This window comes from Bombina bombina, chromosome 4, assembly GCF_027579735.1.
Source record: "Bombina bombina isolate aBomBom1 chromosome 4, aBomBom1.pri, whole genome shotgun sequence".
NCBI classification, from domain to species: Eukaryota; Metazoa; Chordata; class Amphibia; order Anura; family Bombinatoridae; genus Bombina; species Bombina bombina.
The window spans coordinates 241,022,705-241,039,903 of record NC_069502.1 but is presented as its reverse complement, the minus strand read 5'-3'; the positions used below and the strand labels follow the sequence as shown (position 1 = coordinate 241,039,903).

The window sequence follows — 17,199 nt, the reverse complement described above, 5'->3', positions numbered from 1 at the left end:
TTAAAGTCCCCCACAGTGTTTGTTGCTACTACCTCTTGAGGAAGTTTATTCCATAAATCAATCACTCTTTCTGTAAAGAAGTGCTTCCTCAAATTACTCCTGAATCTACTACCCTTTAGCTTGAGTTCATGACCCCTTGTTCTTGAATTTTCCATTTTATGTAAAATACCCACATCCTCAGTTTTACTAAACCCTTTAATGTACTTGAAAGTTGCTATTATATCACCTCTTTCCCTTCTCTCCTCTAAGCTATACATATGTAGGTCATTGAGCCTATCCTGGTAAGTTTTATTTTTTAGACCATGTGCCATTTTGGTAACCCTCCTTTGCACAGATTCAAGTTTGTTAATATCCTTCTGAAGATATGGCCTCCAGAACTGCACACAATACTCAAGATGAGGCCTAACTAATGATCTATAAAGTGGCATAAGAACCTTACTATTTCTGCTGCAAATACCTCTACCAATACATCCAAGCATTCTGCTAGCCTTACTCGCTGCGTTACTACATTGTTTACTAAGTTTTAAATCATCTGAAATAATAATTCCCAAGTCCTGTTCCTCGTCTGTAACAGTCAGTAAAGTGTCATTGAGTCTGTAATTAACATTTGGATTTTTCTTCCCTAAATGCATTATTTTACACTTTGCTGTGTTAAACTTTAGATCCCAGTCATTTGTCCAATCCTCCAATTGTTGTATATCACTTCTCATTTTGTCTACCCCCCCTGGAACATCCACTCTGTTGCAAATTTTTGTATCATCTGCAAAGAGACATACTTTCCCCTGTAGCCCTTTGCTGATATCGCAGATAAATATGTTAAACAAAACAGGCCCCAGAACTGACCCCTGAGGAACACCACTAGTAACAGCCCCCTCTGCTGAATGAACTCCATTTACTAAGACACTTTGTTTTCTGTCCTTAAGCCAGCATTCCACCCAGTTCACAATTTTTGAATCTAGACCAAGGAGATATAGTTTGTGAATAAGTTTATTGTGTGGGACGGTGTCAAATGCTTTGCTGAAATCTAGATATGCTACATCAACTGCTCCTCCCTTGTCTAATACTTTTGTTACATAATCAAAGAAGTCAATTAGATTAGTCTGACATGATCTCCCTGAAGTAAAACCATGCTGAATTTGGTCCTCTAAATTCTTTGTCTTTATGTAAGTCATAATTCTTTCTTTTAAGAGGCTTTCCATTAATTTCCCTACTACTGAAGTTAAACTAACTGGCCTGTAGTTGCCAGATTCTTCTCTACTGCCCTTTTTATGAAGAGGTATTACATTTGAACAGAACAGAAGTAATCATTGAGACAGTCTGCAATCTGCTTATCTCCTTCTATTATTCTACCATCAACTGATTTCAATTTTACTATTCCTACCTTATTTTTTCTTCTTTCACTGATATATCTAAAGAATGTTTTGTCCCCATGTTTTACTGACTGTGCTATCTTCTCTTCTGCATGAGCTTTAACCTTCCTAATTAACTGCTTAGTCTTTTTTTGTTGGAGTCTCCATATTTTCATATCATCATCTGCTTGTGTGTGTCTGTAATTTTTATAAGCTATCTTTTTTGTCTTTACAGCATGTGCTACTTCTTTGGAAAACCAAATTGGTTTCCGCTTTCTTTTACTTTTACAGACATGTCTAATACAGTATGTGGTTGCATCTAAAATGGCACCTTTCACAAATTCCCACTGTTCTTGAACCCCTGTAATAAGAGTTTTCCCCTTTAAATAGTTTTTTAGGTATTCTCCCATTAATGAAAAATCTGCCGTCCTAAAGTCTAAAACTTTTGTTTTAGTCTGGGTGGACAGTTCCTGAACATGAATACTAAACCAAACAGATTGATGATCACTGGATCCTAAGTTCTCACCTACAGACACATCTGAAACTGTATCACTGTTTGTAAGTATTAGATCTAATATAGCTTCCTTACGAGTTGGTTCCTTGACTAATTGCTCAAGTGATTCCCCTAGCAGAGATTCAAGAATATACCTGCTTCTAGCCGATCTAGCAGAAGGAATGTTCCAGTCTATATCTGGCAAATTAAAGTCCCCCAGTACTATAACCTTACCCTTCATGGTCATTTTGGTTATTTCATCTAATAACAGATTGTCCAGTTTTTCATCCTGCAATGGAGGCCTATATACAACTCCTATTCTAAAAACATTTTTATCTCCAATTTCCAAAGTCACCCAAATACTTTCCACCTCATCATTTGTTCCTACAATTTCAGTAACCTTTATATTTTCATTTACATACAAAGCAACTCCTCCACCTTTCTTTCCTACTCTGTTCTTTTTAAATAACCTGTATCCAGGTATGACTATGTCCCAGTCATGCAAATCATTGTACCATGTTTCTGTTATAGCTACTAAATCCAAGTTGTCCCTAGTCATTATTGAAATGAGTTCAGATAATTTATTTCCTAAGCTGCAAGCATTTGTGCTCATGGCACGAATAATTTTTCTACTAGAATTTCTAGAATTGTTACTTGGACTAACAGTTTTGGCATGCTGTGGGGGGCAGGTGGATATATTAATGCTACCCCCCTTTATTAGTTTAAATGATTTCCAATAAAGTATTTGAACTCCTCTCCAAGATACTCTGTTCCTCTAGCATCCAAATGCAAGCCATCTCTCCTAAATAACCTAGTATCTTTCCAAACAGAGCTATAATGGCCAATAAAACCAAATACTCGTTCCCTGCACCACTTATCTAACCAAGAATTAAATGTTGTTATCCGCTCCATCTTTCCTGCTTCCTGGCCATACACAGGTAAAATAGCAGAAAATGATAGAGTTGATGCCACAGTCTCTAAATGATTACCTAGGTCACAAAACTCTTTCTGAACAGCAGCAACATGATTACTAGCCAGATCATTTGTTCCTAAATGAACAATCACATCTAACTCACTTCCCTTTCCTGCTGCCTTAACAATTCTCAAAATACGATTCTTATCCCTGTGAGCAGTAGCTCCTGGAAGACATCTAACCTCCCTTGTTTCTCCTTTACTTTCACCTAAATACACATTCCTCAAAATAGAGTCACCCACTAACAGTCTTTTTCTCAAAAACACATCTGCAGTTCTTTCCTGTGTTATGTTACATGGAGAATCAGGTACCAATAGATTTAAATAACCTGTTACAGCTTCAGAGGGCTCAGAAACAGCAATCTCCTCATCACAAGTGTATTCGGCAAGAGCAGCATAGGAGTTTTGCAATGGCAGAGGTTGTGGGCAATGCTTCTGGTCTACTGTTCTAATTCTTCCAGAGCCTACAGTGATCCATCTGCCTCTCCTTGCTGATCTCTGGGGTAGAGGGGCTTCTTTCTGAGGCAGCTTTGTAGAGGTAACAGGTATGTTACTTACCTTAGCTTGAAGTTTAGCTATTTCCTCCCTTAACATGGAAAACTGCTTACAAACAGGACAGCCCCTAAATCTCCAAAAAGTAGCACGATTAAAAAGTGCAAAACACCCATTGCACTGTATCTGAGACATTTTAAACTATGCAACACTTTAACAATTAGAAAAATATAAGTATTATTTACTACTGAATAAGCCTGAATAACCCTGAATAACTCCTGAAATAACTCAAATATCCTTATTTATTTGATCCTTATTTAGCTTGATCCTTTGCTAAGAAGCAGAGCTAAATGTTTAGCAGAGCTTAACAGATCTCTTTAAATACCCTCAGAAAGATAGGGTGGGGTCCCTCCTAATTGCTCACCTATGCAAACAATCTAATTGTTATCTAATTGCAATACTAAAAACCAGAATACAAAAGAATGTAAATTAACTCAAACCTTTAACTATTCAATTTCTGTAGTGAAACTAATTCACAGTTCAGGTCTACCACCTATAAAAAAAACAAAATATAAAGTTAATAGAAATACAAAATATATTATCTGAAAGAACAAATGAAAACATTAGCTGTTTCCAAGAGTTTTAATTGATTAGAAATCTCTTCACCTGCAGATTCCTCAGAGAGTTGCTCAGATAAAACATTACACCAAGTGGTAGAAGCTGCAGCTACACAAGCAATACTAATTCCTGGTCTAAAAAGAAAACCTGCTAGCTTAAAAGCCTTTCTATGAGAAGACTCCAAAATCCATAGGGTCTTAAAAAGATGTACTATCTTCAAGAGAAATAGTAGTATATTTGGTTAAAGTAGAAATCCACTTTTGCAATAGTTTCTCAAAGCTCTAATTTAGAAGCAGGCAAAGGAAACATCCTTTAAAATCTCTGAGCTGGATTAAAAGGGCTTCTCTTAAAAAGAGAATAAAATAGTTCAAGTTAAAACATTCTGATCAGAGACTAACTCATAATCTTCAGAAAAAACTTCACCTTCACTATGTAGTACAAACAGAGGGAGGGCAGATACCTTTAGAAGCAAGAGCTGCATTAGACTGATCAGAATGCATAAGATGATCTGTACATGATTTGCAAAGCTGGGCAGGGAGATCATATCAACCAGCTTGCAAAAGATACACTAAATATTAGTAGGAAAATGTTCAGAGGATGTAGCTTCTGAGGTACAAATATTAACAGAAGAGGGGACAGAATCAATATGTTCAATAGTGAATAATAAACAGGCAGGTAATGAAAAAATTTAAAATACATGATTTAAGCATTATATTAAAAGGCAGGATAAACAAAGTAACCTTGCACCCAAATAAAACAGTTCTTGGAAGCAATGAAAAAATTAAAAACTTAAAACGCACATCAAGGCCTACACAGGGTGAAAATAAACCCATGCCTAAAATGCCTGACATGCTATGATATACCCATAACTGAGTACATACTAATAGCCTATAAGCTGTACAGATGCTATATAGATAGTAAAACGTTGAACCAATGGGATGGGGCTAAGGACTGGTCCCTGCGACACCTGTTGCAGGCCTATTACTAACTCCCATAGGGTGTTGTTCTTGAGCTACTAACCATTTTCACACGACATCCCTCTGTCTAGACTGTAGCTCTCTGAAAGGAAACTGGGTCTCAAATCGGTCTTAGAATCCTTCTCACAAAAATTCCTGAAGCACCTTCCTTCTTCACCTTCCTCCCGTGAAGGCAAAGACAAGGCTAGTTTCCAATAAGGCGGGATGGGTTTTAAGGGCTCTGGGAGTTTTCGGATATATGCCTACTGGCCAGGAGTATAATTCACAGGCGTAATGGATTGTGGACTCTCACTACCTTTATGAAAGAAAAAAAAAGTGTGTGCAGTCTACATCTAGGAACAAATGTGTACAGCATATATCCAGGAATGAGTATGTAAAATTCACAGCTAGGAAAGGCATTCAAGATTAGCTAGAATATGCAAAAAGCTATTCTAAGAATTAATTACGATTATACTTCAGAATGATATATGGGCAGAACCAATGGGCTTTTGGTTCTTATATGCTGTAAAAATAATTTAATTTACATAGGAACTATAGTGTGAAGGGAGAAGCAAAGAAAGTATGTTGAGATGTGCTCAGAATAGAATGAGTATGCAAAGTGCTCATCCAAGAGTGAGTTAAGTGTAAATTCCAGCAGCTAGTATATGTGAATTGTGCATCCAGGAATGAGAGTGTTAAGTGTGTGTTCAGGAACGAGTGAATTAAATTTGTGTCTGGGAATAAGCGTGCCAAGTGCATGTTCAGGAGCGAGTGAGTGAAGTACATCCAAGAACGTGTGTTGTGTCCAAAAAACAAATGTATGAAGTGAGCATCCAGAAATAAGTGTCCAAAGTGTACAGCCACAACCAAGTGTTAAATGTCCAGTAAGTAATCTAGAAGTGTTCAGCAAGGAAAAGTGGTGTGCGCTCATGATGAAGACAAGGAGGGGTGTAGCCAAAAATTATAACATGAAGTGCAGCTCCGGGAATGAATATAAATACAGTTAGGGGGATGGGATGACATATACATGGAATCAGCCACTGAGAGAAGCCTGGAGACACTTGCAACCATGATGCAACATTATTGGATATAAAGTTTAGTATAAAAGGAAATCAATCAATTTCTCAGTGAAATTAATTTATATTTTGCCATTTGCGCCATATAAGTAAAAGGCCCTTACACAAGCTCTGAGAGTGTAACACTAGGGTTCAGCGGAGACTGGATGTTGGTGAGCGCCTCACGGTAAGCATTCTGCTTCAAACATGCAAGCATGTTCTCTTTGCTTTTCACCCTGCTTAGCTTTAAGGCGTTTAGCTTAATCAGCCCATTCAAAGTGCGTAGTTTGTTCAAAGCCTCGACCTAGGAGTGAAAAGAATACATTTATGATGCATTTATGATGAGGAAAAATAAACAAAATAAGATAGGTCAATATTTTACCAGGAAATAAAATGCTGAAGATGGTGGTGTTTTTAGCCCTTCAGGGTTGTTCCTCTCTTTAGTTTGCAGTTACTATAATGTATTGACTGTTAATTCCATAATAAATCTTTAAAGGGACACTGTAGTAGTAAAATGACATACTCTAATTCATTACAGTATGTAATGTCTGCACTACTTGTTGTGGAACTCTATGGGCGAGATTACATATGCGGCGTCGCCCACAAAAGCGGGGTCACTGGTTTTTAGTCGGGTATTGATATCACATATACGGCTCGGCATATAAATGCGCTGCGTATATTTCACCCGTCGCCCGCTAATTTTACTCCCATAAACGAACAAATAACCGCATCACAAATCGGTATCACATATTCAGCGCAAGGACTTATGCGGCCAAAATTGAGGAATCTTACTCCATTTTTACCTCGCCACACAAAGGCAGGCACAGCAAGCCTTGCGCTGAGTATATAAGCACCGTTACTCCCTGAAAGTTCTAACACCTAACGCATGGGCAATATCTACCTGTCAACCGCCATCTCCCCCACCGCAATAACTATTAAAATATACTAACCCCTAATCCGCCAACCCCCACATCACAAACTACCTAATAAAGTGATTAACCCCTAAACCACCATTCCCCACCAAAGCCTATTACCTATTTAAACTATTAACCCCAATCAGCCATACCCTCACATCGCAATCTACCTATTAAAACTATTAACCCCTAATCCGCCACCCCCCCACATCGCAATAAACCTAATTAACCTATTAACCCCTAATCCGCCAACCCCCACATCGCAATATGCCTAATTAAACTATTAACCCTTAATTTTAAAAAAAAACAACTAAGCCCCCCCCTAACAGTAAAGGCCCCCCCACCAACCAAACCCCCCAAAATAAAAAACCTAAACACTAAAAAACCTAAGCTACCCATTGCCCCTAAAAGGGCATTTATATGGGCATTGCCCTTAAAAGGGCATTCAGCTCTTTTACTGTCCTTAAAAGGGCATTCAGCTCTTTTACAAGCCCATTAAAACCCTAATCTAAAAAAAAAAATCCTAATTCTAACCCATAAATAGGTACTCACCATTTCTGAAGTCCGGCGGAGAAGGTCTTCTTCCAGGCGGTGAAGTCTTCTTGGTGGCGGCAATATCTTCTTCCAGCACGGCGACCTCTTCTATCTTCATCCAGGACTAAGCCAACACGGGTACCTTGCATTCCACCTTCAGTGTGCAGCGACTATCGTATGAAGAGGATCTCCACGGTCGCCGGTCTTCTGTTACGCGCACACCTCCGCTTCGCGCCGGCTTGGTCCTGGATGAAGATAGAAGAGGTCAACCGCGCTGGAAGAAGATATCGACGCCTCCAAGAAGGCTGTACCGAATGGAAGATCTTCTCCGCTGGACTTTAGGAACTGTGAGTACCTATTTGGGGGTTAGATTTAGGATTTTTTTATTTTAAGGGTTTGGTGGGTGGGGGGGTTTTAGTATTTATTTAACCCCTTAACGACCAATGACGTATGGGGTACGTCCTGTAAAAAAATGAAGTTAATGACTGAGGATGTACCCCGTACGTCATTGGTCTTTGAAAGCAGTGGAAGCGATCCTGATCGCTTCCAGGCGCTTTCATGTTATTGCAGTGATGCCTCGATATTGAGGCATCCTGCAATAAACACTTCTTAGCCACCCGATGCAGAGAGAGCCATGGACGTGATCGTTGGTGGGTGGCCATCGATGTAATCCAGGAATAAGAGGGGGGCGGGATCGCGGGCAAGGTCACCGGGGGCGGGGGCGTGCACGGGGCGAGTGGGAACACTACACTATGAGACCTTTTTAGTAAATAAAGTGGTAGAGAGGAGGGTGTGAATTTTAATCTAAGGGATCTGGGAGGGGGTAGGGGGTTGGTTTTTGAAGGGGGAAGCTACAAAAAAAAAAAGCCAACATTTTATTGTAAACTGGGTACTGGCAGGAAGCTGCCAGTACCCAAGATAGTGCACAATAAGGTAGAGGGGGAGGGGATGTTTGGGGGGGGGATCAGGGAGGTTGGGGGCTAAGGGGGGATCCTACACAGCAGAATATGTGTGTGGGGGGGGTTTAAAGCAAAAAAATAAATTAAAAAAACGCACCTTTTATTTTAGTACTGGCAGACATTCTGCCAGTACTTAAGATGGCGGTGACAATTGTGGGGTGGGGGAGGGATGAGAGCTGTTTGGGAGGGTGGGATGTCTCAGGTGGGAGACTGATCTCTACACTAAACCTAAAATTAACTCTGCAAGCTCCCTACAAGCTTCCTAATTAACCCCTTCACTGCTGGGCATAATACGCATGTGGTGCGCAGGGGCATTTAGCTGCCTTCTAACTACCAAAAAACAACATCAAAGCCATATAAGTTTGCTATTTCTAAACAAAGGGGATCCCAGAGAAGCATTTACAACCATTTGTGCCACAATTGCACAAGCTGTTTGTAAATAATTTCAGTGAGAAACCTAAAAATTGTGAAAAAGTGAACTTTTTTTTATTTCATCACATTTGGCGGTGAAATGGTGGCATGAAATATACCAAACTGGGCCTAGATCAATACTTTGGGTTGTGTACTACACTAAAGCTAAAATTAACAGTACAAGCTCCCTAATTAACCCTTTCACTGCTGGGCATAAAACACGTATGGTGCGCAGTGGCATTTAGCGGCCTTCTAATTACCAAAAAGCAACGCCAAAGCCATATATGTCTGCTATTTCTGAACAAAGGGGATCCCAAAGAAGCATTTACAACCATTTGTGCCATAATTGTACAAGCTGTTTGTAAATAATGTCAGTTAGAAACCTAAAGTTCGTGAAAAAATTTTTTAAAAAGTGAACGATTTTTTTTTTATTTGATCGCATTTGGCGGTGAAATGGTGGCATGAAATATACCAAAATGGGCCTAGATCAATACTTTGGGATGTCTTCTAAAAATATATATATATATATATATATATATATATACGCATCTCAAGGGATATTCAGGGATTCCTGAAAGATATCAGTGTTCCTATGTAACTAGCGCTACTTGTATTTATTGCCCTATAACTTGCAAAAAAAGCAAAGAACATGTAAACATTGGGTATTTCTAAACTCAGGACAAATTTTAGAAACTATTTAGCATGGGTGTTTTTGGTGCTTGTAGATATGTAACAGATTTTGGGGGTCAAAATTAGAAAAAGTGTGTTTTTTTTCCATTTGTTCCTCATATTTTATCATTTTTTTAATAGTACAGTGGGACCTCGGTTAACAAACGACTCGGTAAACGAAATTTCGGTTTACGAATGAAAATTCTGGGAAAAAAATGCCTCGGTTTAAGAATTTTTTTCGCAATACGAACAAATTATTTGGTTTTCAATGCATTCCTATGGGAAACCGTGTTTCGTTTTACGATTTTTTTTCGCAATACGAAACAAGTGTCCCGGTTTTGGAGCCATTTGCAGCAAGTTGTGGAGCCTTTTGGAGCCTTTTGCAGCAGGTTTTGGAGCCTTTTTTCTCACCTCCGGAAGGCATTAATTGGTTTTCAATGCATTCCTATGGGAAACCGTGTTTCGGTTTACGAATTTTTCGCAATACAAAGCGTCCCGGAGAACGCATTAAATTCGTAAACCGAGGTCCCACTGTAAATTATAAGATATGATTAAAATAATAGTATCTTTAGAAAGTCCATTTAATGGCGAGAAAAACTGTATATATCATGTGTGGGTACAGTAAATGTGTAAGAGGAAAATTACAGCTAAACACAAACACTGCATAAATGTAAAAATAGCCCTGGTTCCAAACGGTCAGAAAATGGAAAAGTGCTGTGGTCCTTAAGGGGTTAATGTAAAAGAGCTGTTTAACTTAGGGGTTTGGTGGGTGGGTAGGGACTTAGTATTTATTTAATGTTAAAGAGCTGTTTAACTTAGGGCAATGCCCTACAAAAGGCCTATTGGTAATTTAGTTTAGATGTTTTTATTTTTGGGGGGTTATTTTCATAGCGATAAGGTTTAATTTTTAAAAAAATTTTAGTTTTTGTAATTTTAAATTAGTTTAATCTTAGTTTTTTTTTAAGTAATGTTAGATTTTTTATTTTAATTGTAACTTAGTATTTTTTATTTTATGTAATTGGGGTTAATTTAGGGGGCTTAGTAATCAAATGAGTTATTTGCGTTGTGGTTAATAGGTTAATTAGGTTTAATGTGTTGTAGGGGGTTGGCGGTTTAGGGGATCTGCTCCAATTTTCAAAAATCATCTCCTCCCTCACACTTCCACTATAACCTGCCCTGATCTCGTTACAGCCCACTATAACAAAACTCTCTCCTCTACATTAGACACACTTGGCCCTCCCCACCCGTGCAAAACATCACGCCATCAGTTACAGCGCTGGCACGCTCAGCAAACAAGCTATTTGCAAAAATGTACTGCTGAGCGTGTCTGGAGGAAAACTCACTTCTTCGTTCATACACTTCTGCCCTTCACTTAGCCAAGCAAACCTACTTCTCTTCTATCATATCTACTCTTTCCTCAAACCCTAAATGATTCTTCTCCACCTTTAACTCTCTCCTCTACCCACCTGCTCCACCCCCCGTCTGTTTTTAGTGCTCAAGACCTGTCAGACTACTTTTTAAACAAAACACGTACTATCAGAAGCAACATCCCAACACCAACCTGCAATATTCCAACAACAGGCCCAGTTACTCCTTTTGCCACCCTCTGCATCTTCCATCCAGCCACTGAGAATGAAGTTTCTTCATTACTATCTTCCTCACGCCTCACTACCTGCCTGCTCGACCCTATCCCTTACCATTTAATACCCTCCCTGTCTTCCACCCTCACTCCTGCTCTTACTCACATCTTCAATCTTTCTCTCTCTACCATCTCATTTCCATCTTCTTTCAAACACGCAAAAGTCACTCCCATACTCAAAAAACCCTCCCTCTACCCTAATTCTCCTGAAAGCTACCGCCCCATATCACTGCTTCCACTAACATCAAAACTCCTTGAAAAACTAGTTTACAATCGCCTAACCCATTTCCTGTCCACCAACTCTTTGCTTGACCCCCTGCAATCTGGATTCCGCCTAACCACTCAACTGAGACTGCCCTTACCAAGGTTAATAATGATCTTCTCTCTGCTAAAAATATTGTCCACTACTCTATACTCATCTTACTTGACCACTCAGCTGCCTTCGACACAGTTGACCACCACCTCCTCCTACAGACCCTTAGATCTTTTGGCGTCTGTTGGAGTACCTCAAGGATCTGTTCTGGGTCCTTTATTCTTCTCCATTTATACCTCTTTGCTGGGTAAACTTATCAACAGTTATGACTTCAAAAATCACCTCTATGCTGATGACACCCAGATCTACCTCTCCACCCCTGCTCTCTCTCCCTCTGTCCTTTCTCATGTCAGCGACTGCTTATCTGGTATTTCTTCCTGGATGGCCTCTCACCACCTAAATATTAACATGTACAAGACTGAGCTCCTTCTTATCCCCCCTCAAGCTCTAGCTGACTTCTCTATCCCTGTTGACGGCATCACCATTTACCCATTGCCCCAAGTTTGCTGCCTCGGAGTTACACTTGACTCAAATCTATCCTTCATCCCCCACATCCAACCGCTTTCTACATCCTGCCGCAACCATCTACGCAATATTTCCAATTTTTTTTTTCTGAGCGCTAACACCACAAAGCAAATAATCCACTCTCTTGTTATTTCTCGACTTGACTACTGCAATAACCTACTTACTGGCCTTCCTCTTTTCCGCCTCTCCCCCCTTTAATCCATCCTAAATGCATCTGCCAGACTGAACCACCTTTCCCGTTGCTCTGTATCTGCTACACCTCTCTGCGAATCTCTTCATTGGCTCCCCATTCACAGCAGAATAAAATTCGAAATTCTCACCCTTACATACAAAGCTCTCACCAACGCCGCTCCCCTATACCTATCCTCTCTAATAAACAAGTATACTCTAGCCCGCCCACTAAGAGCCAACAATTACCTGCTCCGTGCATCCGCGACTATCACCTCTTCTCATGCTAGACTGCAGGACTTCTGTCGTGCAGCACCTACCCTCTGGAACACTCTCACTTGTGCGGTCAGGCTTTGCCCTAATCTTTCTTCCTTTAAATGCTCCCTGAAGACTTTTCTGTTCAGGAAAGTCTACCACCCAACTCAATAATAAAGGGGTTAATATATATATATATACATATATATATATTAGGTAGATTGGGATGTGAGTGAATGGCAGCTTAGGGGTTATTACATATATTAGGTAAATCGCGATGTGGGTGAATGGCGGGTTAGGGGTTAATACATTTATTAGGTATATTGCGTTGTGGGGGGTTGGCGGTTTAGGGATTAATACTTTTATTATTATTATTATTTGCGATGTGGGGGGATTGCGGATATAGTGGTTTTGACATGTTGGGTTTATTTTTGGGAGGCGGGTTAGACTTTTACGGGAGATAAGGCTGCACAAGATAAAAAAGTTATAGTTGATTATTTTTACGATTGCTGACCTATATTATTTAGCCTGTATAATTTTAAGGATAAAAATATAGGGAAGTTAAAGCGATACAGCAACAAAGTAACAATGCAATAGAATGTGAAAAACAGGAAAATATAATGTATGCTTACCTGATAAATTAAATTTATTTTATGTTGGTGAGAATCCCCAAACCATTACCCCTGGGAATTCCACTCCTGGTCACTAGGAGGGGGCAAAGTCTCCCAAAACTCCAAGAGCCCTTAAAAACCCTCCCATCTACAAGAGGAAGAAAGGTAGGAAAGGACAAAAGCAAGGAAAAAGAAGCAGGGAAACAAAGAGGTGCATACTTAAAATGCCACCAGAAAAAAATATATAAATAAAAGCTAGCAAAAAAATGGGAGGGTCTCAGACTCTCACCACCATGAAAAAAAATTATTTATCAGGTAAGAATAAATTATATTTTCCTTCATAAAGTTGTGGAGTCCATAAGTAGTAAGGCTGGGACAAAATAATATTTAATTACATATATCTTAAAAAAAAACACCTTTCTTTCATGTAATTAGCAAGAGTCCATGAGCTAGTGACGTATGGGATATACATTCCTACCAGGAGGGGCTAAGTTTCCCAAACCTCAAAATGCCTATAAATACACCCCTCACCACACCCACAATTCAGTTTTACAAACTTTGCCTCCGATGGAGGTGGTGAAGTAAGTTTGTGCTAGATTCTACGTTGATATGCGCTCCGCAGCAAGTTGGAGCCCAGTTTTCCTCTCAGCGTGCAGTGAATGTCAGAGGGATGCGAGGAGAGTATTGCCTATTTGAATGCAGTGATCTCCTTCTACGGGGTCTATTTCATAGGTTCTCTGTTATCGGTCGTAGAGATTCATCTCTTACCTCCCTTTTCAGATCGACGATATACTCTTATATATACCATTACCTCTGCTGATTCTCGTTTCAGTACTGGTTTGGCTTTCTACAAACATGTAGATGAGTGTCCTGGGGTAAGTAAATCTTATTTTCTGTGACACTCTAAGCTATGGTTGGGCACTTTGTTTATAAAGTTCTAAATATATGTATTCAAACATTTATTTGCCTTGACTCAGAATGTTCAACTTTCCTTATTTTTCAGACAGTCAGTTTCATATTTGGGATTATGCATTTGAATTATTCATTTTTTCTTACCTTCAAAAATTTGACTCTTTTTCCCTGTGGGCTGTTAGGCTCGCGGGGGCTGAAAATGCTTCATTTTATTGCGTCATTCTTGGCGCGGACTTTTTTGGGGCAAAAATTATTTTTCGTTGCGTCATTTTTTGACGTTATTTTGCGCCAAAAATGTCGGCGTTCCGGATGTGGCGTCATTTTTGCCGCCAAAAGCATTTAGGCGCCAAATAATGTGGGCGTCTTATTTGGCGCTAAAAAAATATGGGCGTCGCTTTTGTCTCCACATTATTTAAGTCTCATTTTTCATTGCTTCTGGTTGCTAGAAGCTTGTTCTTTGGCATTTTTTCCCATTCCTGAAACTGTCATTTAAGGAATTTGATCAATTTTGCTTTATATGTTGTTTTTTCTCTTACATATTGCAAGATGTCTCACGTTGCATCTGAGTCAGAAGATACTACAGGAAAATCGCTGTCTAGTGCTGGATCTACCAAAGCTAAGTGTATCTGCTGTAAACTTTTGGTAGCTATTCCTCCGGCTGTTGTTTGTATTAATTGTCATGACAAACTTGTTAATGCAGATAATATTTCCTTTAGTAAAGTACCATTGTCTGTTGCAGTTCCTTCAACATCTAAGGTGCAGAATGTTCCTGATAACATAAGAGATTTTGTTTCTGAATCCATCAAGAAGGCTATGTCTGTTATTTCTCCTTCTAGTAAACGTAAAAAATCTTTTAAAACTTCTCTCCCTACAGATGAATTTTTAAATGAACATCATCATTCTGATTCTGATGACTCTTCTGGTTCAGAGGATTCTGTTTCAGAGATTGATGCTGATAAATCTTCATATTTATTTAAAATGGAATTTATTCGTTCTTTACTTAAAGAAGTATTAATTGCTTTAGAAATAGAGGATTCTGGTCCTCTTGATACTAATTCTAAACGTTTAGATAAGGTATTTAAATCTCCTGTGGTTATTCCAGAAGTTTTTCCTGTTCCTAATGCTATTTCTGCAGTAATTTCCAAAGAATGGGATAAATTGGGTAATTCCTTTACTCCTTCTAAACGTTTTAAGCAATTATATCCTGTACCGTCTGACAGGTTAGAATTTTGGGACAAAATCCCTAAAGTTGATGGGGCTATTTCTACCCTTGCTAAACGTACTACCATTCCTACGTCAGATGGTACTTCGTTTAAAGATCCTTTAGATAGGAAAATTGAATCCCTTCTAAGAAAAGCTTATCTGTGTTCAGGTAATCTTCTTAGACCTGCTATATCATTGGCTGATGTTGCTGCAGCTTCAACTTTTTGGTTGGAAACTTTAGCGCAACAAGTAACAAATCATGATTCTCATGATATTATTATTCTTCTTCAGCATGCTAATAATTTTATCTGTGATGCCATTTTTGATATTATCAGAGTTGATGTCAGGTTTATGTCTCTAGCTATTTTAGCTAGAAGAGCTTTATGGCTTAAGACTTGGAATGCTGATATGGCTTCTAAATCAACTCTACTTTCTATTTCTTTCCAGGGTAACAAATTATTTGGTTCTCAGTTGGATTCTATTATTTCAACTGTTACTGGTGGGAAAGGAACTTTTTTACCACAGGATAAAAAATCTAAAGGTAAAAACAGGGCTAATAATCGTTTTCGTTCCTTTCGTTTCAACAAAGAACAAAAGCCTGATCCTTCATCCTCAGGAGCAGTTTCAGTTTGGAAACCATCTCCAGTCTGGAATAAATCCAAGCCTGCTAGAAAGGCAAAGCCTGCTTCTAAGTCCACATGAAGGTGCGGCCCTCATTCCAGCTCAGCTGGTAGGGGGCAGGTTACGTTTTTTCAAAGAAATTTGGATCAATTCTGTTCACAATCTTTGGATTCAGAACATTGTTTCAGAAGGGTACAGAATTGGTTTCAAGATGAGACCTCCTGCAAAGAGATTTTTTCTTTCCCGTGTCCCAGTAAATCCAGTGAAAGCTCAAGCATTTCTGAATTGTGTTTCAGATCTAGAGTTGGCTGGAGTAATTATGCCAGTTCCAGTTCCGGAACAGGGAATGGGGTTTTATTCAAATCTCTTCATTGTACCAAAGAAGGAGAATTCCTTCAGACCAGTTCTGGATCTAAAAATATTGAATCGTTATGTAAGGATACCAACGTTCAAGATGGTAACTGTAAGGACTATCTTGCCTTTTGTTCAGCAAGGGAATTATATGTCCACAATAGATTTACAGGATGCATATCTGCATATTCCGATTCATCCAGATCATTATCAGTTCCTGAGATTCTCTTTTCTGGACAAGCATTACCAGTTTGTGGCTCTACCGTTTGGCCTAGCTACAGCTCCAAGAATTTTTTCAAAGGTTCTCGGTGCCCTTCTGTCTGTAATCAGAGAACAGGGTATTGTGGTATTTCCTTATTTGGACGATATCTTGGTACTTGCTCAGTCTTTACATTTAGCAGAATCTCATACGAATCGACTTGTGTTGTTTCTTCAAGATCATGGTTGGAGGATCAATTTACCAAAAAGTTCATTGATTCCTCAGACAAGGGTAACCTTTCTGGGTTTCCAGATAGATTCAGTGTCCATGACTCTGTCTTTAACAGACAAGAGACGTCTAAAATTGATTGCAGCTTGTCGAAACCTTCAGTCACAATCATTCCCTTCGGTAGCCTTATGCATGGAAATTCTAGGTCTTATGACTGCTGCATCGGACGCGATCCCCTTTGCTCGTTTTCACATGCGACCTCTTCAGCTCTGTATGCTGAATCAATGGTGCAAGGATTACACAAAGATATCTCAATTAATATCTTTAAAACCGATTGTTCGACACTCTCTAACGTGGTGGACAGATCACCATCGTTTAATTCAGGGGACTTCTTTTGTGCTTCCGACCTGGACTGTAATTTCAACAGATGCAAGTCTCACAGGTTGGGGAGCTGTGTGGGGGTCTCTGACGGCACAAGGAGTTTGGGAATCTCAGGAGGTGAGATTACCGATCAATATTTTGGAACTCCGTGCAATTTTCAGAGCTCTTCAGTTTTGGCCTCTTCTGAAGAGAGAATCGTTCATTTGTTTTCAGACAGACAATGTCACAACTGTGGCATACATCAATCATCAAGGAGGGAATCACAGTCCTCTGGCTATGAAAGAAGTATCTCGAATTTTGGTTTGGGCGGAATCCAGCTCCTGTCTAATCTCTGCGGTTCATATCCCAGGTATAGACAATTGGGAAGCGGA

At 39.3% G+C, this 17,199-nt stretch overlaps 1 protein-coding gene across 2 annotated transcripts in view; it reads right to left on the bottom strand.

The window, feature by feature from the left end:
• Window positions 1–17,199, bottom strand: part of PIK3CB (phosphatidylinositol-4,5-bisphosphate 3-kinase catalytic subunit beta) — an 869,120-nt gene that overhangs the window by 26,468 nt on the left and 825,453 nt on the right. For both annotated transcript variants that reach the window (XM_053709855.1, XM_053709854.1), the window contains one exon: window positions 6,061–6,239. In XM_053709855.1, the coding sequence (XP_053565830.1) occupies window positions 6,061–6,239 (179 nt within the window). The remainder of the gene's footprint in view (window positions 1–6,060; window positions 6,240–17,199) is intronic.